This window comes from Diabrotica virgifera, chromosome 1, assembly GCF_917563875.1.
Source record: "Diabrotica virgifera virgifera chromosome 1, PGI_DIABVI_V3a".
NCBI classification, from domain to species: Eukaryota; Metazoa; Arthropoda; class Insecta; order Coleoptera; family Chrysomelidae; genus Diabrotica; species Diabrotica virgifera.
In genome coordinates, this window is record NC_065443.1 from 235,364,535 (window position 1) to 235,383,448 (window position 18,914).

The 18,914-nt window shown below is 35.0% G+C and overlaps 2 protein-coding genes across 12 annotated transcripts in view; one reads left to right on the top strand and one right to left on the bottom strand.

The window, feature by feature from the left end:
* LOC114333247 (elongation of very long chain fatty acids protein-like) overlaps positions 1 to 18,914 on the bottom strand; it is a 351,442-nt gene that overhangs the window by 299,759 nt on the left and 32,769 nt on the right. The window lies entirely within an intron of this gene.
* The window catches only part of LOC114333136 (obscurin), a 615,016-nt gene that overhangs the window by 210,818 nt on the left and 385,284 nt on the right, over positions 1 to 18,914 (top strand). For all 10 annotated transcript variants that reach the window (XM_028283003.2, XM_028282967.2, XM_028282979.2 and 7 more), the window contains exon 7: positions 17,896 to 18,061. In XM_028283003.2, the coding sequence (XP_028138804.2) occupies positions 17,896 to 18,061 (166 nt within the window). The remainder of the gene's footprint in view (positions 1 to 17,895; positions 18,062 to 18,914) is intronic.

The window sequence follows — 18,914 nt, forward strand, 5'->3', positions numbered from 1 at the left end:
GGTAAAGCACAGTTTTAGAAATATTGACGAAAAACGTAAAAAAACTAATAATTTGTCGACTTCTCCCCCATCTCCCTCCCAAACCGGACGCTCAAAATGGTGTAACTTTTTACTGAACAATATATGGACCAAATAGAACAATTTGGTGTTGGAGGAAAACTTTTACTTTGGATGTTTGAGTTAGGCCTTATTTTGGACCAATTATATTATACTACCTCCGTAACTTTGGAACCATTCATTTTAGAAGGATTATGCATAGGACCTTTTTTAGTTCAAATTTAATATAGAACATTTTTGTATAGAAGGTTATTCATGCTAAACCGCATATTTTTAGAAATATTGACGGAAACCTAAAAAACTACGAATTTACCGATTTCTCCACCTCTCCCCCCCCCCCAAACCAGACGCTCAATCAGAGCTCAATCAGCTAATGCTGTCGAATCAGAATAATTTACCTAACGGGGCGACGTTACAGCCTGGACTAAAAAGTAGTTGAAACGGCCAAAACAAAGAGACGCACACTCATCAAAAATGCACGTGAGATTATACTCGTATACATTGTATAATCTGCTTTTACTAACAAGAGTTAGGAAGATTAAACTTCAACTAGTAAAAGTTGATTTAAATTTTTCAAATCAACTTTTACTGCTCGTTTCAGTTGGAGTTGACTTGAACTAGGAAAAGTCAACTCTAACTGAGAATCAACTTGAACTGTAACATATATACAAAGTTATAACAATAAACGAAAATTTAATATATTTTAATAGAATTTAATAGGATTTAATAGAAAATTTAATAGAATTTAAAATAATTTGTATAAATATGTACCTATACAGAAATAATAGAGAAACTTATTTCTTTGATGCCTGAAAAGGGATGATGGTTTTGGCGTAATTGGTCAGTCTCAGAGACACTAGTGGACAAGCTTTTCCATAACCCTGGATGACAGCAATTACATGACCCAGACACCGACCATTAAATTGTTGCAATTTGTTATATATTTGTTAAAGGAACTTGAATAAAGTATCATTTGTGGTACTTAATGTCTTTAAAAAGTGGAAAATTTTATAGGTAGTATATTTTCAGGTTTCCCAAATAAAAACACTGTATGTGTTCAAAACCTAGTCAGGATATTAAATTCAGACATAAAAATATTTACTGAAAAACAGGAGTATTTTTTACTAAATTAATGTGTGTTCACTTTTATTTCAAATAAAATAGAAATTTGAAAAGTTGAGTCCTTTACGTTTTCTACTCTGGTGAACATTTTTCGAATTGGCGCTTACAGTGTTTCTACTTGGGACAGCCGTAATGGCTTTATCGTTACGGATGAAGAGTATGTTATTTACATAGAAAGTATTGGAGGATCAAAAAATTGTACTAAAATATCAATTCCGCCAGTGGCGTAGAATTTGGGAAGGGTCAACCATCCACTTTCCCCCGTCGTACGCCTCTCTTAGTAGCCAGAAACGTTTGTTTAACATAATTTAGTATATTGTACAATACCAGCACCACTCACCAAATTTCGTATTGTTGTCCCATGCCTATCAGGAAATATTCAAAAATAAATAAAATAAAAGTTTAACTTTGACACCGTATTTCGGTTATTATCAACTTTTGTACTAAGGTAAGTTAGCTTAAATTGACTTATTTTAAGCTCAGGAATCTAAGGTTAAGCTATGGTCCATTCTTTACCAAACACCCTGTATAGTAGAACACAAAGGGGCTTTCAATAATAGAAAAACAAATTCTACGTACGCACTTCATCTTCTAGATCATAATTAATTTTGTAATGATCAATTTCAAATTCTTCATATTTAAAATAAAGACTTCTTAAACTAAAGCTGTCCTTATTTAGAATCCACAAAAATTAATAGGTTAAGTAATTGAGATATAATTCTAAATGACCAACTTGGGACACACAGTTTCCATCTCCTCAACTTATTCACAGTTAAAGACTTTAAAGTGTAGGCACGTAGTAAAAGCACTTCAGAAAAGCACTTTGCCAAAACAGCTGTAATAATTTGTAATCAATTTTGTAGAAGTATTGGGAACAAAAGTTTTCAATAATCTTAATCAAAAAGTGCATATTTACGCCTTCAAAGTTCCAAAAATAAATAATAAGCAAAAATTTGCTTGGAGGAAATGAGAAGTTATCCATGAAATCAACCCTTCTACAACTCTCAGCTTGGGTAATACACCCCTTAAAGAAGAAATGACGTACATATAAATTTTTATGTTATTTATAATTTTATAGCGAGATTGGTACAAAAGGTATTCAACGGCAGAGTATTTTAAGGAATAATAAGATCAGAAATGAGCGCTCACAGAAAAATGAATCACCTGCCGCAATAATCACTAATTTCGCCACTGCTATTTAGCCTTTATATTGCAAATATGCCAAAAACAAAAATAGTGCAGCCGATATGTGAAAAAATTGTACATTTAATGATAGAAGTATATAATTTGGACCAGATATACTACACATAAAAGGTTCAAATTTAGATAAGAAGCCATCTCAGATTTTACAAAAATGGCGGGCATTCAAAATGGCGACTATACATATGGGACTAATAGCACTATAACTTTTGACCGAGAAGCCAGATTTCATTAAAATTTGGTATATAGGTTCCTTTTGATGTCAAAGATCGATGTCTTGAACCGGAAGAATCGGTTAACGAGAAGTTATGTTTTTCCTGGTTTTAATGTAAAAATATGTTGTTTTTTTTTAATTCTTTCACCCTGTACGTATTAATTTTTTAAAAAGTTAATATGGCCATTGAAAAGACCGTAAAAATGTTTTTTAAGAACTATTTTGAACTTTTTATTTCTGTTAATTACCACTTAATAAATGCATAACGTATCTTCACATGTACCTATGTGAGGCAGATTCGTGCAAATATTATAAGAATTATTGTACATTTAATGGTAGAAGCATATAATTTGGACCACATATACTACATATTATATAAAGGTTCAAATCTAGATATGAGGCCATCTCAGTTTTTGTTTGTTTTACTTAAATGGCGGAATTTCAAAATGGCGACTATAAATAGGTGACTAATAGCACCATAACTTTTGAACGAGAAATATGTTGTTTCCTTTTCAAATCTTTCACCCTGTATATATAAATTTTTAAAAAAGATAACACCGCCATTTAAAAGAGTGTAAAAATTTTTTTTAGGAAATATTTTGAACTTTTTAGTTATGTTAATTACCATTTAATAAATGCATAATGTATGTTCACATGTATTCTTTGCGTCAAGATATAAGAAATCTGGCCTGGCGCTGGTGGGATGTCCCTACCGATTTAGTATCATAATAACAAACAACAAACCCTCCAGGAGCGGATTCGCTAAAATTAAGAGGAAAGGAACAAATGCAAAATTTTGACGCCTGTCAAAATTTTCAATGTGTTTTAAATGTAATCATTTTTTTCGAATCCTGAGAGAACTAATATGTAAGTATTTTTTAAAAATTTAAACGCAGAATGAAAAATTACTTTATTACCGAGGCCGAAAGTCCCTTGGAATGAATTAAAAGTTTCTTTTGAATGAGGTATTTGAAATTAAAAATCACACTAAATTTTCTCTTAGTTTTTCACCCCTGTAACTAATTAAAATAAACATTTTAGAAGTTTTCAGGGACTTTCGGCCCTCGGTAATAACGTAACGGCTTAAAGCCGAAAGTTCGTACCCATCCCCCTAACAAAAAAATTCAAGTCTTCAAATAGATATAATATTTTAATGGGGTTGGAATATTAAATATAAATTTAAATATCATATCATTATATTTATTACGTGTTTATATCTATGTAGTTATAGGTACAGTGGAACTTCGATAAGTCGGATTAATCGGGACCGCGGCTGATCCGGGTTATCGAAAAAGTTAATTTCAGATGACTAAATGAATTCATCTACAGTAAACAAAATTTTTAATACATCGTCTAGAAATTTTAATTTTAATAATTTATTTGCATTGATAGGTAACGAGTCTGTTCTGTAAATAATACAAAGTAGGGCCCTAGTAGCTGTTCCAAAACTATTGCCACCCGTCGCAAAGACAATTGAGGGATTAGTAACGTCAACTATTTATTATGATACTAAATCGGTAGGGACATCCCACCAGCGTCAGGTCAAATTTCTTATATCTTGACGAAAAGAATACCTAAGGACGACAGATTCATTTTGAATGCCCGCCATTTTTGTAAAAGACAAAATCTGAGATGCAATCATATCTAAATTTGAATCTTTGTATCTGTAGTATGTGTGATCCAAATTATATGCTTCTACCATTAAATGCACAATAACTCTTATATTATTATTTGCACGAATCTGCCCCACATAGGTACCTACATGTGAAGATACGTTAGGCATTTTTATTAAATGGTAATTCATATAACTAAACAGTTCAAAACATTTTCGAAAAAATATTTTTACGCTCTTTTTAACGCCGGTATTACCTGTTTGAAAAGTTAATATATACAGGGTGAGAGAATTGAAGAAATAAACAACACATTTTTACAAAAAAATCAGGAAAAACACAACTTCTGGTAAACCTACGCTTCCGGATCAGGAGCTCGATCTTATACATCAAAAAAAGAACGTATATCCCAAACTTTGTTGAAATCGGACTTTTCGTTCAAAAGTTAGCGTGCTATTAGTAACATATGTATAGTCGCCATTTTGAATGCCCGCCTTTTTTGTAAGAGGCAAAATCTGAGATGGCCTCGTATCTAAATTTGAACGTTGATATGTGTAGTATATGTGGTCCAAATTATATGCTTCTACCATTAAATACACGATAATTTTTATAATATTGGCACGAATCTGCTGCACATATATACATATGAAGATAAGTTATGCATTTATTTCATGGTAATTAACATAACTAAAAAGTTCAAAATATTTCCTAAAAAATATTTTTACGGTCCTTTCAATGCCGGTATTACCTTTTTAAAAAATTTATATATACAGGGTGAAAGATTTGAAAAAAAAATCAAAATATTTTTACATAAAAAATCAGAAAAAACACAACTTTTGGTAAACCGATTCTTCCGGTTAAGGAGCTCGATCTTAATCATAAAAAAAAACAATATACCAAATTTGGTTGATGTCGGACTTTTTGTTTAAAAGTTGTGCTATTAGTCACATATGTATCGTCGCCATTTTGAATGCCCGCCATTTCGTATCTAAATTTAATCATTTATATGTGTAGTACGTGTGGTCCAAATTGTGTGCTTCTATCATTAAATGCACAATGCTTATAATATTTGCACGAATCTGCCGCACTAAAATAAAAGTTTTCTAAGCCTAATTTTGCATGGGTTTACCTAAAACAAGCGAGACCAAATTCCGACTTAAGAGACTAGTAAGAAGTTACTTTTGAAAATAAAGACTTCCACCTAATGCCTTCAAAATTCTAGTAACCACTTCTCCTTCGGCTTAGCACGTTAATAAGTAAATACAGAGAGGTTTGTAACCAGAATGAATTATCAATGTACCATAATATTAAAGTACTTAACAAAAATCGACTGCATTCTAGTAACCCATCAACCAAAATCTAGAGAACTAGGTACAACAACCGAAATCAATATTGTGGTAAGGGAGCCCAAGCGGGGATTTTTGTACTTACTCGAACGCATCAAAAAATCACATGAGGAGATACCTTGTACCCTGTAAATGTACCCCTACTTAAATTGGCTCTTAATACAGGGGAGTTCGTTAAGGAGTGTCCGAAAAAAAAATCTATCTTCAAAAAAACTCGAAATCGTCAGATTAAGATATGGTAAGTTAAGTACATGCAGAATAGTGTATATTTCATAATTGGACGATTTGAGCGGGGTGTAAAAAAATGCGCGTCACAAAATTTTACAAAAAAAGCGAATATTTCGCGAAATAAACGTCAGATAGAAAGACTGTACCATTCGTGTTCAATATTTTTTTTAAATCTATCGAATGATACCAAACACGACCCCTCACGGAGAGGGGTGGGGAGTAAAATAAAAATTTTAAATAGGCACCCCGCGATATTTCTGCGAAATTAACATCAGATCGAGAAACTGAAAATTACACGTATTCAATGTTTTTGAAAAATTTATCGAATGAAAACAAACACGAGCCCCACGGAGGTGTAGTGTGGGGTTTCTTAAAAATCTTATATATGAGTCCCTATTTTTTATCGCAGATTTGGATTCTTTACGTAAGAATAAGTAACTTTTGTTCGAGACATTTTTTCGAATTATGGATAGATGGCGCTATAATCGGAAAAAAAGATTGTTGAAAATGGAAATTACATTAAAAAATGAAACGTTCCCACTAAATTTAATTTTTTTGGTTTTAGGACCTAATCTTCACAAGCTAATAGGTCCTCATAACGCTTTAGTAACTGAAAATTTAGCATCCTTACTTCCCCTGCTATTACCAGTAAGTGAATTTACGAATTGTCTAAATATCAACCCAACAACAATATGCCCACATTTATAAACATTTTTTTTTATTTAACTTAACACTCAAAACCACGCGTACAATCGATCGCATGACCAATGTTACTATAGACCAGGGCATTTAGCACAAAATACACCCGAATAAATAAATTTTTAAATACAGCACCTAGAGACTTGCAGTATTTTGCATTATGTTCAGGATGACGTCAGAAAAAAAGTCTACTATTCAAAAATTTGTGTAAATGCATAATTGCACTGTAAAGTGCATAAAATGCATCCAAAATTGCATAAATATAAAAATAAAGTCAAAATCAGTATACTAAGGAACAAAATTTATTTTTTGGGGGATTTTTGGGGTCACTGAATACGGTTACGCCATCAGAACTGATCCCCGGATAACCTGGTGACCAAGGACACGGCAAGAGACGTCATCTTTTGAAGTTGGAGTTTCGATGGTTTTCGGCATTACATCGATGCAAACGAATTACTCACGAGTTTTAGGGGTCACTAAATACGAATATGATATCAGAATTGACCTCCGGAGTACCTGGTGCCCAGGATCGCTACTAAGGCACGTCATCTTCTGGAGTTTCGAGGGATTTCGCCACTAAATTGATGTAACTGGACTACTCGGGGGGATTTTGATGTGGTTAAACACGAAGATGCCATCATGACAGACCAGGATCACCTGGTGCCCAAGGTTATTGCTAGGGGCGTCATCTTCTGGAGCTTCGAGAGTCTTCGGTACTAAATTGATGCAAATGGATTGCTCATAGGTTTTTGGGGTTGCTGAACGCGAATACGCCATCAGATCTCACCCTCGGAACACCTGGTACCTAAGGCAGGTCATCTTCTGAAGTTCCGAGGGTTATCGGCATTCAATTGATGCAAACGGATTACTTACTAATCGGATTTTGGAGTTGTTAAACACGATTGCGTCATCAGAACAGACACCAGAGCACCTGGTACCTAGGGCACGTCAACTTCTAGAGTTTCGAGGGTTCTCGGTCCTTGATTGATGCATATGGATTACTCATAAGTTTTTGAGGTTTTTGAACATAAATACGCCATCAGAACAGACACCGGAGCAACTGGTGCCTAAGGCACATTATCTTCTGTAGTTCGTAAAGTTTTCGGTACTAAATTAGTGCAAATGGATTACTCTTGAGTTTTTGGGGTTGCTGAACATGAATATGCCATCAGACCCAACCCACACAGCATCTGGTACCTAAGGCAGGTGATCTTCTGGAGTTTAGGGTGTTTTCGGTACTAAATTGGTGAAACGGATTACCCTGGGTTTCTGAGGTACCTAAACACGAAAACTCCAGCAGAACAGACACCGAAGCACCTACTGGATTACTTCTTCGTTTTGGGGTTGTTGAACACGAATATGGCTTACATGAGGAATTCTGGAGTATCTTGTGATTACGGTAATCACTAATAACGTCAAGGCATAATAACACTCATATAAAAAAATAAATAGTTCAACATAGTAGAGTTTGTATTTCGCAAACCCAAAAACGCATGAGCAATTCGTTTACATCAATTTAGTACCAAAATATTTTTAAAATCCATAAGGTGATATACTTTAGGCACCAAGTGCTCCGGTGTTTTTTCTGACGGCGTATTTGTCTTCAGCCACCCCAAAAACCCATGAGTAATCTGTTTGAATCTATTTAATGTCAAAAATCCTCAAAACCCCAGAGGATAACATGCCTTAGGCCCAGGTGCTCCGGTGTCTCTTCTGATGGCGTAATGTGTTAAGCAACCCCAAAAGCTCGTGAGTAGTCTGTTTGCATCAATTGAGTACCTAAAACTTTCGAAACTCCAGAGGATGACATGCCTTAGGCACCAGGTCCTCCGGTATTTGTTCTGATCGGGTATTCGTGTTCAGCATCCCCAAAAACCTATAAGTAATCTGTTTGCATCAATATAGTACCGAAAACCTCGCCTAGCGGACGACGCCCCTTGCAGTGACCCTGGTCACCAGGTCCTACGATGGTCTGTTTCGATGGCATGTTAGTGATTACCGACCTCAAAAACACCCGAGTAATTTATTTTCATCAATTTAATGCCAAAATTCCTTAAAACTTCATAATATGTCGTCCCTTGTAGTGACTTTGGGCACCAGGAGGTCGGTTGTGATGGCATATTCGTGTTTAGCGACCTCAAAAACTCCCAGTAATCCATTTGCACCAATTGAATGCCGAAAGTCCTCGAAACCCCAGAAGATGACGTGCCCTAGTAGCGACCCTGGGCACAAGGTATTCCGAAGTTCAATTATGATGGCATATTCGTGTTTAGCCACCCCAAAAACCCGTAAGTAATCCGTTTGCATCAATTTAATACCGAAAACCCTCGAAACTCCAGAAGATGCCGTCCCTTGCAGTGACCTTGGACTCCAGGTGCACAGGGTGTCGGTTCTGATGGCATATTTGTGTTAAGCGACCTTAAAAACCCTTCAGTAATCCATTTGCATCCATTAAATGCCGAAAACCCTCGAAACCCCAGAATATGACGTGCCTTAGTAGCGACCCTGTGCACCAGGTACTCGGGAGGTCAATTCTGATGGCTTATTCGTATCTAGCGACCCCAAAAACCCTTCAGTAATCCATTTTATTCAATTAAATGCTGAAAACCCCCCAAAACCGCAGAAGATGACGTGCTCTAGTAGCAACCCTTGGCACCAGGTACTCCTGAGGTCAGTTCTGATATCATATTCGTGTTTATCGACCCCAAAAAAACGCGTGAGTAATCCGTTTACATCAATTTAATACCGAAAACACTCGAAACTCCAGAAGATTACGTGCCTTAGTAGCGATCCTGGGCACCAGGTAGTCCTAAATGAATTCAATATTCTGATTGCATATTCGTGTTTAGCGACCTCAGAAACCCGTAAATAATCCGTTTGCATCAATTTAATACCGAAAGCACTCGATACTCCAGAAGATGACGTCCCTTGCAGTGACCTTGGGCACCAGGTAATCCGGTAGTGTATTCTGATGGCATATTCGTTTTTGGTGACCTCAAAAACCCCCGAGTAATTTAATAACTAAAGCCCTTAAAAGTCCAGAAGATGACGTCCCTTGCAGTGACATTGGGCACCAGGTGATCCAGGGGTCTGTTCTTATGGCATATTCGTATTTAAGCACCTCAAAAATCCCCCGAATAGTCCAGTTGCATTAATTTAGTGCCGAAATCCCTCGAAACTCCAGAAGATGATGTGCCTTAGTAGCGACCCTGGTCACCAGGTACTCCGGAGATCAATTCTGCTGGCATATTAGGACTTAGTGACCCCTAAAACCCGTGAGTAATCCATTTGCATCGATTTAATGCCGAAAACCATCGAGTCTCCAGAAGATGACTTCTCTTGCACTGACCTTGGGCACCAGGTGATCCGGAGGTCTGTTCTGATTGTGTAATCGTATTCAGTGACCCCAAAAATCCCCCAAATAATAAATTTTGTTCCTTATTATACTGATTTTAACTTTATTTTTATATTTATGCAATTATAGATCAATTTTATGCACTTTACAGTGCAATTATGCATTTCCACCCATTTTTGAATAGTAGATTTTTTCCTGACGTCATCCTGAACATAATGCAAAAAACTGCAAGTCTCTAGGTTCTGTATTTAAAAATTTATTTATTATTTTGTGCTAAATGCCCTCGTCTACTATACCGTCAACAATCGAACGAATAATGTCGGAACTTTTTCTGATTATTTTAGCTTCCGGAAAAGAGAGATTAGTAGTGTTTACCGCGTAAGTATGTATCCCTGACGACATCATTTACTATCATCTTCTAAAAAAATTCCTTTTCGAAACTGTAAACATATGAAACTCCAAATTACACTACAATGTCGTTACTACAGTTTTGAGAAAACCTACATCAAAATGTTTAAATGGTTTTCAATAGTTTTCCTCATTATATATTTTTATAATGAGTGACTAATTTGTGTCTCGCCGAATATTTTGTCTTGTCCGTTTCACTGTTATCCGTATAATCCGTAAAAAATTACCGGAATATTGGAAAAATTACCGGAATAGTTTTCTAATTTCAAAATAACAAGTATAATGATTCCACTTCCATCATTTCTATTTTGACTGTCATTAAAAATCATTTATTTTAATTGAATTATCTATTTAGTAAATTTCGTAAAGGATACACATACTTAATCACAATACGTTTGTAAAAATAACACAATAGTATTCTGAAAAAAACAAAAATAAACACAAAATCTTCTAAGAAATGTTGCAAAAAGTACTTAAAAGTAATATTAAAAGTATTTTAACTACTCTATGTCATATTATGTATAAGTTTTTAGTTTGTGAAAACTGTCATTGTAGATAGCAGTGCGTGAAGGGTATAAAGTGTGCGTGAAGTAACAATGTATTTTAAATGGGATTTACTTTTTCGCACACTTTCAATGGGTTTTTTGGCACACTTTGATATAATCAAATATCCTTAACTTTCGCGTTGTCATGGTGATGACAATATGAGCAATGACTTACAACAAATTTTTTGACAATTTTGTGATTTGAAAGTAGTTAGGATTTTTAAATGTCAAAGTTCTAAAAATTGTAGAATAGAAATGAATTCCAGTGACGAAGAGTTACAGTTTTTTTATTTGTTTATCGTAGATAAAATATTGTATGAAACTCTGCGTGAAGTACTTTTTGCGAACTTACGGCGATGTATAAAAATAGCGTGCGTTCGAAAAAAGCATAATTCACGAACTGTTTCATAAATAATTATTTTTAGAGTTTTGTTTGGAAACAGTCTATTTTGAACACTGATCGTACGGAATCCAGTTGAAAGATGGAATTGTACCTCTTCCAATATGCAAAAATTGGTTCACTGTTACAAGTCTTCTGCTTAAGTATCCACGAAACAGTCACATGATATGCAAGTGCCCCTTGACTGTCGCAGGTCCAGTAATGTCAGAGCTGATTCCTCTTTATTTTCTACAATACTTCAGCTCAAGTAACAGATATTTATGGGGCTATGCCCAGTGGAACATGACGCCTTTACTCCCACTTATGTTATCTTCGGATCCAGGCTTTTTTCCGGTCTTAGATATTTTTTGACACTCTCACGGCCGGCTCTTAAACAAAGTATTATGTAGCTGGTGCTGTTCTGGCAAGTTTATAAGATATTTCATTGGCCACAGCATTAATCCTTCTTCTGGACTCCGCTGTTAATGTCCAGACTTCATTTCCATACATTAGTACGGATTCCACAAATTACTTCTTTATTCTTAATTTTGTAGTTCTGGCTATATGTTTATCTCATCACACGGAATACCACACACTTTTTGATTCCTTCCGCAATAATAAGATTAAAATCTCTGTAAAATAGTCATTTGTTGCGTCAATTACCTTTTCGTTCAGGCTGAATGCTTATATAGCAGTCATCTGTTTAGATTTGGAAACACAAAGTAATCGGAAGGAGACAAAACAAGAGAATAAGATTAATCAAAACGCAATTCGAAGCCTAACTGATGAATTTTGAATATAATCATAAAGCTGTTGTGAGCCGGTGATTGTCTTGGAGAAACATTTGTTCCTATTTATATTGCGTATGTTTTTTGTTAATTTTATTATCTATATTAAACTCTGTTAGTTGTAAAACTAATTGATATGTCATAGGTTAAAGTTAAACTATTATACGTCTTATTTGGGTTCTTGATATTGAACGACGTCCCAGTATGTTACATTGTCTAAATTATATACAGGGTGTTTGCTAACAAAGTTACCATAGCTTAGCTTTAGATTCCTGAGCTTAAAAAGCTCCTAAAATAGCTCCTAAAATAGTTTGATTTAAGTTAACGTACTTTAGTACCAAAGTTGATAATAACCGAGATACAGGATGTCAAAGTTAAACTTTTAGTTTATTCTTGAATATTTCCTGGCAGACATGGAATAACAAGACGAAATTTGGTAAGCGGGGGTTTTTTGGACGAGAAATCTAGATTCACCACCAAAAATGATGTATTCACCAGATTGCGCTACAAACGTCTTTCATCGTTATTTAATATGTTCAGTTTTTTATCCCCCACTCTACCTACATACTTTTTGAATCAAAACTTTTATTCTCTTAATATTTTATTTGAAAAAGATATTTGGATTTAGGTTCTACTTACGCTTCACTTCAAAGTTGAAGTGAAGTTGATTACCTTTACTTGGGGGGTGACAGTCGCTCCTTCTCGGGGATGAAAAAACGCGTGTTTAAAATAAGTTCGGAAATGGATAAATTGACTAAGCAACTTTCGTTCTAGAGTTTTTTATATGTGGGTCAATACTTTTCGTGCTATTTGCGATTGAATAAATATATTTAATTTTGACAAAAAACTACGTTTTCGGACGGTTTTTCGCAGATAACTTCAAAAATAAATATTTTAATGAAAAAAAGATTCTTAGAAAAAATTTAGCTTATAAAAAAAACGAAAATAGTTGTATATTAGTAAAGTCTCTAAACCGAGTAAAAGCAAAGTCGTAACTCATGAAAAATACGTGCTTATTCGTCTAATTCCAAATCGCATATTTCAACGTGAAATCACCGAAAAGTTAAGCAATTTTCGGGGAAAACTCCTTAACATTTTTTAAAGTGTTTAAAAAAAGTTTTATTTTTATTTTTTACAAAAGTTTCCAGCGTCAAAAGTAAACGAGTTACGCTTAAAAAAAGTTAGCCCCCTTTTTTGGTAAAAAAAATCGTGAAAATTTCCCTTTTCTTATCACCCTAAATAAAATTAATTGTTACGGTTTTACCATTTACTTTAAATGTATGTGTATTGTATAATATATGATCTGTATGTTAGTCCGGTTTTAAATGCTTATTTTTGAAAAAATTTGGTTTTACAATAATTTTTTTTAATTTTGGAAAAATTTCCTTTTTTCAAAATAAATTAAACAGTATTAGTGATAAGAAAAATCTCAAGGAATAAAAAAATGTAGGTTTTGCTGTAATAAATATGCTAGTTTCATTTTGTTTTTCTCTAAGACAAAAATTGGTTAAGATATGGCTGTTAAAAGTTTTCATACACTCGTGGTTAGTGACTCGTTCAAGCCCTTTAAACTATAACCCTTTCAAAGATAAGCACTTTAGTGAAACTTACAGATCATATAAAAAAAATTAAGTAAAGTAAATTTTTTGTAAGGCGGTAACGATTAATTTCATTTGGGTTGCCAAGCACGGCGAGATTTTCACAATTTTTTTACCAAAAATTTTATTACCAATTTTATTTTGAGCGCAACTCGCTTATTTTTACTGCTAGAAACTTTTACATATACAATTAAAATAAAGGTTTTTTTAAACACTTTCAAAAAGTTTAAACAGGGTTTTCCCGAAAAGAGCTTCATTTTTTGGTTATTTCACGTTGACATATTTGATTTGGAATTTGACGACTAAAAATGTATTTGTCATGATCTACAACTTTGCTTTTGCTGGATCTGTAGACTTCAAGAATACACAACCCTTGTCGTTGATTTCTAAGCTACATTTTAAGGCGGAGACAGATATCCGCGCTGCGAACTCCGCGCCGTGTGTGCGCCGCGCGTTCGTGGCGCGGTTATTGTTCGTTAAAATTTTTCATTTTGACGATCCAGAGGAAACTTACGAACGTTTAGTAATTGTAGATAATCATGTCTCTGTCCTGTACTTCTACTACATCTTATTTTGGTATTGTTCTGAAACTATTTTCTTGTGTCATCTTATGCAATTTACTATTTTATGTGGAATAAGCCACAGTTTGGGAACATTTCGGGAACTACCTTTTTCGCTTCCCGGCAACACAAATATAATGGTAGGGGAGCCCAAGCGGGGATTTTTGCAGTTACTCGAGCGCGTCAGATTATCATATGGGGAGAAACGTGGTACCCTGCAGATGTACCTCCACCATATATTGGCTCTTAACACAGGGGAGTTCGTTCAGGGGGGCCCGAAAAAAAATCTATCCTTAAAAATACTCGAAATTGTTAGATTAAGGTAAGGTAAGTTAAGTACATGCAAAAGAGTCTATATTTCAAAAATATGACGATTTGAGCGGGGCTACGGAAATGGGTGAGTCAAAAAGTTTCACAAAAAAAAGCGAATATTTCGCGAAATGAACGTCAGATTGAAAAACTAAAAACTACGTGTTCAATATTTTTCAAAAATCTATCGAAAAATACCAAACTTGAACCCCAAGGAGAGGGGTGGGGGTAAATTTAAAATTTTAAATACAAATCCCGCGATCTTTCGCAAAATAAACATCATATCGAAAAACTGCAAAATACTTATCAATATTTTTGAAAAATCTATCGAATGGTTCCAAACACGACCCCCCACGGAGGTGAGGTGGGGGGTTACTTTAAAATCTTAAATGGTAGACCCCGTTTCTTATTGCAGATTTGGATTGTTTGTATAAAAATAAATAATTTTTATTCGAAACATTTTTTTGAATTATGGATAGATGGCGCTATAATCGGTAAAAAGATTGTTGGAAATGGAAAATTAAATTACAAAATGGGAAGTCCCCACTAAAATGGAAAATTTTACTTAACTTTTTTGGTTTTAGGACCTAATAATCACAACCCAATAGGTCCCCAAAGCGCTCGAGTGACTGCACATTTAGCATACTTTGCTCCCCTACCATAATATATCTGCTTGTTCCTACAACCAGAAACAAAATTATAGAACTATAGGTACTTCCAAGTCATGCGTTACCTTTTTCGTTTTCCGGTGACACAATTGTAATGTATCTGCTTGTTTCAACTGCGTAGCTTCACTAGAAACGAAATTAGAGAACTATAGGTTCTTCCAAGTCCTGTGTTAACTTTTTCGATTTCCGGTGACCCAATTATAATATATCTGCTTGTTCCAACTCAGTTGCTTCACCAGAAGCGAAGTCAGGACACTATAGGCTCTTCCAAGATGTGCGTTACCTTTTTCGCTTTCCGACGACACAATTATAACATATCTACTTGTTCCAACTCCGTTGCTTCACCAGAAGCGAAGTTAGGAAACTATTGGCTCTTCCAAGTTGTGCGTTACCTTTTTCGTTTTCCGGTGACCCAATTATAATATATCTGCTTGTTCCAACTCCGTTGCTTCACCAGAAGCGAAGTTAGAAAACTATTGGGTCTTCCAAGTTGTGTGTTACCTTTTTGGCTTTCCGGTGACCCAATTATAATATCTGCTTATTCCAACTCCGTTGCTTCACCAGAAGCGAAGTTAGAAAACTATTGGGTCTTCCAAGTTGTGCGTTACCTTTTTGGCTTTCCGGTGACCCAATTATAATATATCTGCTTGTTCCAACTCCGTTGCTTCACCAGAAGCGAAGTTAGAAAACTATTGGGTCTTCCAAGTTGTGCGTTACCTTTTTGGCTTTCCGGTGACCCAATTATAATATATCTGCTTGTTCCAACTCAGTTGCTTCACCAGAAGCGAAGTTAGGAAACTATAGGCTCTTCCAAGATGTGCGTTACCTTTTTCGCTTTCCGACGACACAATTGTAACATATCTACTTGTTCCAACTCCGTTGCTTCACCAGAAGCGAAGTTAAAAAACTATTGTGTCTTCCAAGTTGTGCGTTACCTTTTTGGCTTTCCGGTGACCCAATTATAATATATCTGCTTGTTCCAACTCTGTTGCTTCACCAGAAGCGAAGTTAGAGAACTATTGGGTCTTCCAAGTTGTGCCTTACCTTTTTCGCTTTCCGGTGACACAATTATAATATATCCGCTTGTTTCAACTGCGTTGCTTCACCAGACACGAAGTTAGAAAACTATAGGTTCTCCAAGTCGTGCGTTACCTATTTCGCTTTCCGGTGACACATAATATATATCTGCTTATGAATATTTTTTTGATATTGATAACTATTTCCGAAGTGAAAGTCGAGAAGTCAAGTAAACTTGATTTCAAACTCGAATTGTGGCTTATGCCCAAATAAAATAGTAAATCTTGTTTTTAATACACGTTATTTTTAGTACAACAATGAACTGACATTTTTTAAAAAGGTCCGCATGTACATTTTTTTATTTCAGCTTCTATTTCCGTTCAGATCGGATTTAAGTTGTTTCTAAGTTAAATGGTTCTTTATTGAGGATCCCACAATAATGATTTTCCACGGTAAACATCAATAAGTTAGATATTTCCTTCCGACAGTTCCGACCATTCCATTACTAACAAATATTCAACTCATGCGCGCCCAAAACCAACAAACCACTCGCAAACCCGTCCAAATACGTATTGCGAACCATCAAAGCGTTTGTTGAAAAACCGACAGAATTTAGATCGTGGTGCGCCGTGTGCGAGCCGTTTGTGCACCACTTGAAAACACGTACTAATCTGACGAACATGCTGCGCGCGAGCGGCTCGCACACCGCGCAGAGCGCATATGTATCTCCGCCTTTAGATAAAAAAAAAGAATGTGTGTGTACTTTGTACGCACGTAAGAAGTTATACTTCTATTATATGATTTCTTAAAAATAAATATACTTTAAACAGTTTGTTTTATTTTTTTTAAACACCAAATTAATTTTGTGCTTACCGCTTTCAAAAAAAATAAAAAAAAAAAGTATAGGAATGCACTGGATTCGAACTCAAGACCTCTCGATCTCTGGCCAAGGTGATGTTTAATAAATATACAATAAAATGTTTTAATAATACTCATCTTACTCCTGAGGAAGACAAATCCAAAGACACAAAAATTATAATAAATATATTTACTAAAAACACTAATATATTCTTTTCACACCTTTTCTTGCACTAATATATTTATACATAACTAGAAAGATTTAGCAACTAAACGCCATACTGTCTATGTGCGCATGCGCGCAGTATTATGAAATTTTACTCTCAATCGCGCCTAAAGAAGTATAACTTCAAAAAAATTTCGAAAAAATATTTACTTTTTTGGGTTATTTACAAAAAACCGCCTGAAAACGTGGTTGTTTTATCGAAAAATAAACATTTTCACTCGCAAATAACTCGAAAAGTATTGATTTACGTAAAAAACTCTGTAGAACAAAAGTTGCTTAGAATTAGTCAGTTTATCCATTTCCGGACTTATTTTTAACTCGAGTTTTTTCACCCCCGAGAAGGGGTGACGGTCACCTCCCAAAGTAAAAGCAACCAACGGCACAAGTTCAACTTTGAAGTGGAGGGTACGTAGAACCCAAGTCTAAATTTTCATGCAATTCTGAGTTGAGCCTGAAAATAACACGGTATTGCCGTATTTCCCGTTCATTTACTTTGCTAACCCTGTATTTCGGTTATTATGAATTTTCGTACTAAGGTAAATTAGCTTAAATCGACCTGTTTTAAGCTAAGAAATCCAAGGTTAAGCTATGGCCCATTCGTTACCAAACACCCTGTATATTGTTTATGGTTTATGGTGGAACAGATAGCAATTAAGTATGGTCATCAAAAAAAAATGTAGCACTCATGAAATCTTTTTTCTTTTTCAGGGTGTTGGTAGAAGGAGTTAAATTCAACGCCAATCAGCCAGTATTGATCGGAAAAACTTTTCTAAGGCTGGAGAGAGACTTCGACAAACATGTTGCTTACTGTAGAGATGAACCAATGGCACAGGAATTCTTGGAGCACTGCGATGCTGCTTTTGATTATTTTAACGTAAGTACCAAATTATTTAAGTTTTAGATATTTAAAATGTAAATGATTAATAAGAAATCAAAATTGTGCCAAAAAATAAAAACTAACGGTAACATAATATTATTTTATGTGCCATAATTTAGAGTTGCATTTGTTAGAGGAGTCAATTTTATTTTTTTAATATGTAGGGGCGCTCTGTAGACGCTTAATTTCACGTTTTTGGGGTAGCCACCCTTGTCGCTGGCCGCCATCTTGGAAAAAGGGGTGCAAAGAACTTTCGCGCTGTATCTCGTAAACTAGCAACCCTACAGAAAATTTAATTACACATAAAATATAGCAAATTAAATTTTCTACAATATTTTATAATCTACATTAATTATCTACAATATGATGGAAGAGAGGCGAAAGTCCAAAGATCAGGACATGTCATTATACAAAAGAATAGATAAAGATATCAAAAAAGCAATTAGAATAGCTAAGGATACACGACTAAGAGAACAGTGTGCGGAAATCCAGCAATTGCAACATAAACACGATTCATTCAATATGCACAAAAAAGTTAAAGAAGCTGCAGGCTTATACAAACCTAGAAGAGTTGGGTGTTTGGCAGATAACCAAGGCAAACCACTGTTAAGTGTGGAAGAAAAACTAGACACGTGGAAGAAATATGTGGAAGTAACTTTTGCAGATGAAAGGCAGAATACCATTGAAGACATTGAATGCCAAACAGGACCCCCGATTACCATTGAAGAAGTCACGTCAGCTATTAAAACAACTAAAGATGGTAAAGCTGTAGGGCCTGACCAGTTTTATGTAGAATTCCTAAAACTTATGGATGAACAAGGAATAAAATGGATAACAACCGTATTCAACA